Source organism: Canis lupus, chromosome 18 (assembly GCF_011100685.1).
Source record: "Canis lupus familiaris isolate Mischka breed German Shepherd chromosome 18, alternate assembly UU_Cfam_GSD_1.0, whole genome shotgun sequence".
In the NCBI taxonomy this organism is placed as follows: Eukaryota; Metazoa; Chordata; class Mammalia; order Carnivora; family Canidae; genus Canis; species Canis lupus.
This window is the reverse complement of record NC_049239.1, coordinates 40,773,513-40,785,292: the sequence shown is the minus strand read 5'-3', so window position 1 is coordinate 40,785,292 and position 11,780 is coordinate 40,773,513. Positions and strand designations below refer to the sequence as shown.

Sequence of the window (11,780 nt, the reverse complement as noted above, 5' to 3'; positions counted from 1 at the left end):
ACTAAATATTTTGGAATGAGTTCATCTTATTGTAGTTTATTTTCCCCTTTATAACTCATTTTATTTCTTTTCTATGTTCTTTTGAGCTGATTGAGTAGATGATTTTGGTCTAATATTCATTTTTATCTTCTTGACATATTTTTAAATAATAGACTTTATTTTTTACAAGAATTTCAGTCTCACAGGAAGTTGAGCAGAAGTTATGGAGATTTCCTTTATCTCCTCTGATCTATAAATAAGCAGAAGGACTGAATAGACATTTTCCAAATATGTACAAATGGCTGACAGGTACATCAAAAGGTGCTCAACCTCACTCATCATCAGAGAAAGGCAAACCAAAATCAAATTGAGATATCACTTCACATCTGTTAGAATGAATATTATTGGGAAGACAAGAGATCAGAAATATTGGTGAGGCTGTGGAGTAAAGGGATCCAATGTATACTATTGATGGGTATGCAAATTTGTACCACCATTATGGAAAAGAGTATAGAGGTTCCTCAAAAAATTAACAATCCTACTGTTGGGTTTATATTTAGAGGATCTGAAATCATGAAGGGCTAACTTTATTCTTAGGTTCATTGCATCATTATCCACTGTAGCCATGGTGTGGCTACAACCTCATCCTTGACTGATGAATCAATATAAAAAATGTGAGGTGTATATGATACAGACTTTATAAAGAAGAAAATTCTGCCATTTGAAATAGCATGGATGAAGCTGGAAGGCTTTACATTAAGTGAAACAAGCAAGACACACAAAGAGAAATACTGCATGATCTCATGTATAGATGAAAATGCTATAACTCTATTCATAGAAGCAGAGAGTAGAATGGTGGTTACAAGGGGCCAGGGATTGAGGAAATGGAGAGATGTTGGCACAAGGTTTCAAGGCTTCAGTTATGCAGAATGGATAAACTATATAAAAAAGATAGATGTGCTAATTAGATTGTGGTGATGTTTTCACACTATATGTATATCAAAAAATCAAGTTGTACACATGAAATATACAGTTTTTTTTAATGTCAGCATGCCAACTTTGAGACACTAGTGCAGTGACTAAGCTTCATAATATCCCAGAAAGCAAAAATTAGTGACAACACTGAAAGCATGGTATTTTAATGAATTCATTTTAAGATATTCTTTGGCGGGAAGAAAATATTGGTATTGAAAAGTTTTTTTCAGGTAAATAATGGGGAACAGAATTAAAAATGAAATGGAATATTATAACAGTTATAAGGATGTGGTATACTTGAATACACTGAAATCAATGGAATTTATTCCTTTATTCATTCTTTTATGTATTTATAAAAAGGTTTTATTTAAATTACATTTAGTTAACATACAGTGTAATATACAGGTGATTAAATATTTACAGAGGACATACAGTTCACCACAACAGGTGTACTCCTTAATCCTCATCATCTATTTAACCCATCCTCCTACTACCGCCTTTCTGGTAACCATCAGTTGGTTCTCTATAGTTAAGAGCCTGTTTCTTGGTTTGTCTCTTTTTCTTTCTTCCCCTATATTCATTTTTTTGTTTTGTTTTGTAAACTACACATGAATGAAATCACATGGTATTTCTCCTTCTCTGACTGACTTGTTTTGCTTAGCATAATGCTCTCTAGCTCCATCTTTGTCATGGCAAATGACAAGATCTCTTTCTTTTTTATTTCTGAGTAATATTCCATTATATATGTAATCTATCTATTATCGATCTATCATCTATCTATCATCATCTATCATTTATCTACGTATCTATCTACGTATCTATCTATCTATCATCTATCTATCATCTATAAATGCCACATTTTTATCCATTCATCAGTCAATGGACACCTGAGTGGTTTCCATGATTTGTCTACTGTTGAAAATGATGTTATAAACATTGGGGTGCATATATGTCTTTGAATTAGTATTTTGGTTCTCTGAAATCAATGAATTTTAAAAGTTCATAATACAACCTCTGGTATGTACATATTCAATGTATGGCTGCTAATCTGCTCTGCTCACTATATGCATCAAAATTCAATTGGCAAGTCTAACTTAGAATAGATACTACACCTTTGCTAAGAAAGTACAAACATAGAAAGTGGCTTCCTACTGCAAAAGTAGATTGTGTCTAGCCCCATTGACCACAGAAGCCAAGTGAGTATCTCTGAATGCCTCTGGTACATTCTTTTACTCCACTGGTATGGAACTTTTTAAAGATAAACTGATGATATAACTAATGATATCATTATATAAATATATAATGAAAAGAACTTCTTAACACATAAAGTTAGTTCATTTGCCCTGAAAGTGTTCAAAAGATAGCAGGATACCTTATTTGAAATGTGCTATAGAAGTAATTACAAATCATAGAGAACAGACTATACTTTATTTATGGGTACTCACTGTTTGAACAGTTGTTATTGTATAAATATCTTTCTTCTTATCAACCAAAGTGTAGACTGAGATGTGAGGAGTATTTCACAATCAGCAATGTCAAAATTAAGCGTTCAGGAAAAGAAAGAATGCCTGGTGACAATATGAAGGAAGCCACTAGTTTGAGGGCAGAAGTACAGAGAAAAAGTAAGGAAATTTTGTGTAATGTAGAAGAGTTCTTCAGGAAAGTCAGGATATACTCCATCATATTTGATATTTCCACAGATTAAGTATCTACCAAAGTCCTCAATTCATTTTTTGCTTTCTGAGGTAATTTTGATATGCCATAGCTTTTTCATGGCATTTTTCACTTCTGCATTCCTCAGTGTGTAGATAAGTGGATTGAGAAAAGGTGTCCCAATAGTATAAAATACGGCCACCATCTTGTCCATGGGGAAAGTAGTTGGGGGGCGTGTATAAATGAATATACATGGACCAAAGAATAAGATTACTACAATGATGTGAGAAGTACAAGTAGAGAGAGCTTTTTTCTTCCCTTCCGCACTGTGGTTTCGCAGAGAATGCAAGATGACAATATAGGAGATCATCAGAATCACAAAACTGCTTGAGCAAATGGCCCCACTATTAGACACCAACAATAGGTTGATCTTATAAGTGTCCATGCAAGCAAGTTTCAGCAAGGGCTGCAAATCACAGCAGTAATGATCAATCAAATTGGGTCCACAGAAGGGCAATCTCAAAGCCAGGATAATCTGGGCTATAGAATGGATAAAAGATCCAATCCATGCCAGAACAATTAGGATGGTGCAGACCTGCCGTCTCATGATGGTTGGGTAACGTAAAGGCATACAGATGGCCACATAGCGATCAACGGCCATGAGGATGAGGACAAAGATCTCCATGCAGCCAAATAAATGTAGTGCAAAGACTTGAGTCATGCACTCATTGTAAGTTATGATTTTTTTTGCAGAGAGTGAATCCACAATTAGTCTGGGGGCTGTGGAAGTTGAAAAGCAGGAATCAGCAAGGGACAAATAAAATAGGAAAAAGTACATGGGGCTCCCAAGTGTCCGGCTAGACTTGATGGTCACAATAATAAGCAAATTCCCAACCACAGTTCCCACATAAAAAATGGAGAAGATTACAAATATCATTTTCTGTCTGATAGGGTCTTGGGTTAGTCCTAATAGTATGAACTCTGTTACGCTGTTATTTTGCTGCATTATTTCAGGCAAAGTGAAGAAAATGCAAATTAGATATAATCTGCAAAGAAAAAAATATTATGAAATGAATTTGGAGGTCAAATTTATATACTTGATTATGGAAGTGCCACGTTCCATTTTATAATCCCTTTGTATTCTTCTGAATAAAGTGTAAATCATGATATTTATTCACAATCTATTCACCTGATTGCTTATGGAAATAATATAATATATCTACAATGAAAGAGTACCTGATTCTTCAGGCATAATAAACATTAATTTATGAGGTTTGGTTTGAGAAGGTATCTTCTGAGCTGAATATCTTTCTTCATTTTATGTCAAGGACCTGTTAGGGTAGAATGATGCAAAATGGGGAAAATTTATGTATGATTTACATATTCCGCTTTCACATTACTTCAACCTGGGAATTAAGTTAACAAGTATCTTCTATTAAATATTCTGAATATTCAAGGAATGATGCAGAGCATTTGATAGTGTTTTCCTTAATGAAACCTAAAACAGAGAGAGAGGGAGGGAGAGAGAGAGAGAGAGAGAGAGAGAGAAGAGAAAGAGAACAAGAGAAACAAACAAAATTTTAGCAGTGAACTTTCAGTCAACTGGTCCATTCTAACATGAAATTTATTTTAATAGGTTACTTTGACTAAGCTTATTTCTTCTTACTTTAACTCTCAATAATTTCTGTTTGTTTGCAGTTCTGAATTCAGTCCTTTTTAAAAAATATTTTCATTTATTTATTCATAAGAGACACAGAAAGAGAGGCAGAGACACAGGCAGAGGGAGAAGCAGGCTCCATTCAGGGAGCCGAATGTGGGACTCGATCCCAGGACCCCAGGATCATGCCCTGAGCAGAAGGCAGACATGCTCAACCACTGAATTACCCAGGTATCCCTTTAAATTCAGTTCTATCATAAAACTTTATACTCTTTAAATTATACTATGTTGTCCAAAGTTGAATTCTTCATCTCTTTCAGTATTTTAATTAGTCTTTCCGCATAATTTCTTAACACAGAAGGAGAGACTGAGATTAAAATAAAGGATAAATTGAGAACATTTGGCATAAATCAAAATAGTCTTTCAAACTTCATGTTATTTTAAACACCAGGGTTTAGAAAATGAGCTAAGGAAGCTTTAAGTCATAGCTGGAACTTTTCAATAGAATTCTTGGAATCTATATTCTTGATTGTCCCGTAACCTGACATGAGTAAGAGAAGGTAGAAACAGGAAGGGAATTAACATTTGTTTACATATACCAAACAGTGGAAAAGTCCTTTTCTGTCCACATCACATGTATTTTCCAAATAGTAGCATAGTTAAATACATAAAGGCCAAGTCATTTATTTACAACATGTATTTCAGACAAATGCATAATTTTCTCAAATATAGATGGATTTCAGAAATCAATCTTTAAAAATACAGTGCATAGGGGCCCCCCGGAGGCTCAGTCAGTTAAGCATCTGACTTGATTTCCACTCAGATCATGATCACAGGGTTGTGGGATCGATCCCTACAGTGGGCTCTATGCTGGGCATGGGGCCTGATTAAGATTCTGTTTGTCCCTTTGTCGCTTCCTCTGCTTGTGCTCTCTCTAAATAAATAAAAAAATAAAATATTTTTTAAAAAACAGTGCAAATAAAAATTGGCAAAAAAGATTTCTTTTTTTATAATAAATTTATTTTTTATTGGTGTTCAATTTACCAACATACAGAATAACACCCAGTGCTCATCCTGTCAAGTGCCCCCCTCAGTGCCCATCACCCATTCACCCCCACCACCCTCCCTCCTCCCCTTCCACCACCCCTAGTTCGTTTCCCAGGGTTAGGAGTTTTTATGTTCTGTCTCCCTTTCTGATATTTCCCACACATTTCTTCTCCCTTCCCTTATAAAAACCGATTTCAAAAGAAATTCTTCTTATTAAAAATAGTGTCAAAAGGTACTAAATTTCATTCATATAAAATACATTCAAATTTAAATTCTAATTTTGTATCTTTTCAACAAAGTGACCTTTTTAATGAATGTTTTTCAACAAACAGTACTGAAAATGATGTGGGAAACAACTGAGCCTGCACACTTTTGGTAGTTGTTTAACGGGGTGCAATCTCTTGGGGAGTGATTTTCAGCATTAATGATATTTCAGTGTCACATAGACACAGGTCTAGTGATTCCATTTGCTCCAAGTAATCTCACTCACAGGCACAAAAACAATCATAGCAGTTCTTTCCATGTTGGCAAAAGGTAAGAAACAACTTCAATGCCCATCATGAAAGAAGCTAAATGAAAAAAAAAAAAAAAAGAAGCTAAATGAATCAGGGACAATATTTTATACAATCATCAAAAAAGTCAAGTGGATATTTATGAAATGGTTTCTAAAATATGTTGTAAAGTGATAGAGTTCCAGACTGTATGCAGAGGGTGCTAATATTTTCAATAACAGCAGAATAATATATCACACACACACACACACACGGACTCAAATCAATTAATTTTATTTAAGAGAGTACTGAGATAGCATAATAGTTGTGGCCTCAGGGTGAGGAAATTGCATTTTGAAATTAAAATTAGGAGGATGACTACCTTTTAAAATATTCCCTTTGGTAGTTGAAAATATGTCATAATCATGCTGGATTGAAAATAAAGTTTTAAAAAACCTCCTTTTAGTAGATGGTTTGTTAATCACATTGGCATATTACTGGTCGATAGCAGCCATCTTCTTACATAGGCTTCAGAGACAGCAAGATTCCCAGGGCCAGAGGAAGGTTTAAATGTCTGAGAAAGAGGGTGAGTCAGCTGTAGAGGCAGTTCTGGACTCAAGGCTCTTTACCACCTCAGGCCCCAATCACACTGCCATTCACTACACGTTCCCCTGTAGTCTTATGAGATTGCCAAATATGTTCTTTGTCCAACTCTTCTCCAAAGAGGAATGAAAACTTGTTTGTGGTTTCTAACAATTAGGTATTACAAAAAGATATCTATTTATCTATCCATCTATCTACCTATTGATCTATTATCTATCATCTATCTATCATCTATCTGCCTGATAGAGATATAAATTAAAACATTTGTATAATTCACATAATAATAGAGATAAGAGTGGCATACATTTGAACTAAGGAATGCAAGGAAGGTAATTTTTGTCTGCTCACTGCTGAATTTAAGCATCTAGAAAAAAGTACATCTTTAATCATAAGTATTCATAAAGTGAATGAAAGAATTAAGATAATTTCTTATTGACACAACCCAATAGTGTTTGGTCCTATTCAATACTCATTTCCCATTGAACAGGGAAGCCTACTCCACCCAAAGTAAAATCATCATCTCCAAGGAGCATTTCCTGGAACACTCAATAGATATTATTTCTATTTGCTTATCTCTCTACCAGGAGCTGCTGTCCATTTCTTTTATTCCAACTTCTCACCTTAGATTGTAAAACACTTCTGGAAAACTCTCTAAATTTTCTGTCTGCAAATGCCTTTTATGTGTTAAGTGCACACTGTGACATTGATAAGATTAATTTTCTCTGCATATTAAATGAAAGTAAATGAATCCCCAACACAAATCTTACCAGTTTTGATAAGAGCTTATGCAAAGGATAAGATGTTCAGTGGTCTCCTTGTCTTCTCAAGATAATTTGGCCACTTTACTCAAATAAAATTAAAAAAAAAAAGTGTTTCAAAAATTCTGTCTGAGCTCTTTGATGTCACTGAGGCTCAGGTTCTCGCCTGCATGGCAGACGACAAAGTTGTCCTGGATTCATCCCACACTGTCTGAAATCCATTCTCACTGGGAAATGCTTCTCTTTTGCCTTTCTTGCAGTAGTATTTAAACAGGAATGATGCAAAATTATAGGAGTCTGGGGAAGGTCATTCCCTAAAGTGTCTCTTCCCTTTTAATTAAGACACATGAACTAGATGTGATAAAGAACTTAATCTTCAATATGTATTAATAGATTATGGGTAAAAGGTAATCTCTTCTTGCAATTTAAGGTGTTGTTTGGGCCATAAATGACATCTTTTGACTAAAAAACCCCAAACAAACAGTGATTATCTATTGGTATAGTGCCCAGGACTTGGTATCTGATACCATTATCCAAGAAAATGAATTAGGACTTCTTAAAGAAATGGCTGATTCTAGGTTTGGGGCAGGGAATGTACAAGATGAACTGGAGCATCTTGTAAGGTTAGAAGGTACAGATGTTAATGCACACACACAAGTACAGTCACTCACACTCTTGAGAATATGCCAAAGGGACACAAGAGCCAATGGATAGACCTTCCAATGCCAAAGGCTGGAAAAAGAAATTGAGCAACAAAATCAATGACACTGAATTGAAGTATATAACTCATAGTTCATAAAATCCACAAGTTCATAATTATATAACCCTTAAATAAATAATTAAAATGGGGTTAATAGACAATTCTTCCATTAAAATAATTCTTAATGATTTTGTAGGTTGTCTGCTCTCAAAGGGTTACAGGATAACTCTCAATCTCTACTTTGTGTGCTGTACACAACTGAATTCCTTCCTAAAGGCACATTGTGGAATGGGGCAGGGGTACAAATTTACAAAGGAGAAATGTGACAATACCACCTCAGCCAGTTGATCAGGATTAACATGAACAGTAATGAATCACATTGAAAGTATCCACTGGTATGATGTGATGCAAATGGCACTTTGCCTCTGTGACCTCCCAATAACCCACAACCCCATTCTAATCTTGAATGAAGTACCAGACAAACCCCACATGAAGGTTTTTATATAAAATATCTGACTAGTTCTTCTTGGAACTGTCAAGATCATCAAAAACAAGAAATATTGAGCACAAATATTGTGATGGATACTGAGTAAGGTGTAGAATTCTTGAATCATTACACACCTGAACTAATACAACACTGTATATTAATCTACTTGAAATAAATAAATAAAAGAATATTCAGAAAAATGGTCATTTTTTTCGGGGGTGCTAACAAAGACATGATAGTTGAATGTAATGTGGTATGGCAGATGAAATTCTGGAGAAGAAAAGTGGCATTATTTAGAAAATAAAGTATGGATGTTAGTTAACGATGTATTCACATCAGGTGTGTTAGTTGTGACACATGTACCACACTATATAAGATGGTAATAAGAGAAACTGAGTATAAGATATATGGGGGCTCTGTGTATTATTTCCACAATTTTCCTGTAAGTGTAAACCTGTTACAAAAAATAAAGTTTATTAAAAATAGTTTATTTGACTTAATATGTCATAAAAGTTTGTGTTTTAGCATGGGTCCGAAATACCTTCCTTTTCAATACCAAATAAAATTCCAATGTATGCATATCACAGTTTGTTTATTCATATGTTTATGGACACTTGGGTTGCTTACACATTTTCACTATCATGACTAATGCTGATATGGACATGAGTGTACACAGATCTCTTTTGGTGCCCACTCGATGCTTTGGCATATACCCAGAAGTGGAAATGCTAGGTCAGTTGTGTTTTTTGTTTTTTGTTTTTTGTTTTTTTTACTTTCTGATGAATGTCATACTGCCTTTCACAGTGGTTGCACCATTTTTATATTCTTACGAACACTGAGTTTGTTTAGTGATGTTCGGTATTTTTTTTCATGTGCTCTTTCCCTATAGTATATGTTTTTTTTGAGAAATGTTTATCAAGTCTTTTTTGATATTTAGTTGTAGGAATTCAATGAGTTGCATTTTCATTCTTTTGATCGTGGCCTTTGATGGATAGAAGTTTTTAATTTTAAGGTAGTTTAATTCATTTATTTCTCTGTAGCCTGGGTTTTTTTTTTGTGTCATATTCAAGAAATTATTGCCTGATAATGTCCTGAAGTTTTTTTTAAATTTACATTTTCTTCTAAACATTTTATAGTTTTAGCCCTTATACTGAGGTCTTTGATTCATTTTGAGTTTATTTTGTAGATGGTGAAGTTAGTGGTCTGCCTTCATTCTACACGTGAATATCTAGTTTTTCCAAAACTATTTTTTGAAAAAAACTACCTTTTCCTATTGGATGATTTTGGAACGCCTATAGAAAGTAATTTGGCCATATATGTGATGGTGTATTACTGGGATCTCCAATCTATTCCATTTGTATATATGCCAATATTTGTATTTATGCCAGTACCATACTGTTTAGAACACTGTCAATTTAAAATGAGTTTTAAAATCAGGAGATGTGAGACCTACAACTTTTTCAAGATTTTTTTTTTGACTACATATCCCTTGAGATTCCATGTGAATCTTTTAGCTGATTTTTCTATATCTGCAAAAATTGTCATTGGAGTTTTAATAGGGATTGTATTAATTGTGTATTGTTTTGGATATTATTGACATCTAAACAATATTGAGTCTTCTGATCCATGAAAATATGATATCTTTCAGAGCACACACACACAAATAGATTTACTGTAAAGAATTGGCTTTTTTGTATACGGGAGATGGCAGGTGAAAATCTGTACAATATCCCATTTTGAGTCTGCAGACCAGAAACTACTATAAACCAGTAAGAACCAATGTCCCAGTTCAGGTCTATGGGCAGGAGGCTACTATAGAATCAGGAAGAGTTAATGTGTCCATGACAATCCCTCAGACATAAAGAGCTTATGGTTCAGTCTGGGCCCCAGGTAGGAGAATTCCCTCTTACTCAGGTGAGGTTAGCCTTTTGTAATTTTCAGGCCTTTGTTTGGCTGGATGAGGATCCTACATTAGTGAGAGCAATCTACTTCATTCAGTGTGCCAATTCAAAAGTTAATGTCATCCAGAAAAAAATCTCATGGTCACAACCCAAGACAACACACAAACAAATATGTGTGCACTCTGTGGTCCAGGCACTCTGTAGCCAGTATAAGTTCATTGCTTATCCACTAGCATCAATAGACATCTCCTTAAATTGTTCTGAATCTCCAAATAAAGACAACTCAAGGTCATAATTCTATCTAACATCATACAGCTATTCTCTATACAACAGAAAATACACTAAAATTTCCACAAGTAGGGAAGGTGATTTTTGAGGGTGATTACTTTTACGTTCATATTCAATAAGTTAAATACTAAGATGAAAAATAAAAATCCTGGGGATTCTTGGGTGGCTCAGCGGTTTAGCACCTGCCTTTGGCCCAGGGCATGATCCTGGAACCCTGGGATTGAGTCCTACATCAGGCTCCTTGCATGGAGCCTGCTTATCCCTCTGCCTGTGTCTCTGCCTCCCTTCTCTTTCTGTGTCTCTCATGAATAGAAAAATAAAATCTTAAAAAAAAAAAGAAAAATTCTAAAATGCTATGACAGAAAGCCAATATGTGTTCTGTTACATGATAAGGTAATAAGAGAGGGAAGAAAACAAAAAATATTTGCTTTATATATATTCACACACAAATATACTCGTAATACAAAGAGTAAATACAATCTTCACTTTTGTAATAGTTACATGAATAATTTATAGTTTCTTCTGTTAATCATCCTGTATTCAATGTGCCTTTGGTGCAAGCACCAAAGCTGGTCATAGCTGGTTCTTTAGCTGGTGGAGTGACATTTTTTACTTTATTTAAAAAGTTTTTTTTTTTTTTGACATAGAGAGACATAGAGACAGAGATGGAGAGCACAAGCAGGGAGAAGAGAGTCTGGGGTCATTGCCTGAGCCAAAAGCAGACTCTTAACCAATTGAGCCATCCAGGCTCCCCTGAATCTTGACACTTTTAAGAAAAAAAAAATCTGGCAAGTTAGTCCCAAAATACTACTCCAGAAAATATTAAATAACAAATTTTATTATTTTTATTATTATTTTATTATTTTTATTTAAAAATAAAAATTTTTAACAAAATTTTTATCATAATTAAGGAAATTCTGGTCAAAATTAGGGTCAAATTTATTTTAATCATATCATTCTCTCTAAGCACACTGGATTCTAAAAATGAGATTTTTTTCCTTTTATAAATATGATTACTGAAGGGTCTGGGTCATTAGTAATTCTGCCTCTATGGTTGTAGTTTTCCATTGACCTTATCACAGAGCATGGGTACTAACAGTGGTCCTACAGGATCTCCTGTATTCTGGCTATACTCTTCCTTCCATTCTGGAGCCGTCGTCCAACTACCATTGGTTGCCAGTTTCAATCACCACAGCCAGCACAGCAACTTACTTCTTTGCCTATTGATTCAAGGTATGAGC

The 11,780-nt window shown here is 34.6% G+C and overlaps 1 protein-coding gene across 1 annotated transcript; it reads right to left on the bottom strand.

Moving 5' to 3' along the window:
* Positions 1 to 2,680: 2,680 nt before the first annotated feature.
* On the bottom strand, positions 2,681 to 3,613 carry LOC483568 (olfactory receptor 4C11). The gene has a single exon (XM_038562470.1). It carries the CDS (start codon positions 3,611 to 3,613, stop codon positions 2,681 to 2,683), a length of 933 nt encoding a protein of 310 aa, XP_038418398.1.
* Between the last annotated feature and the right edge of the window lie 8,167 nt (positions 3,614 to 11,780).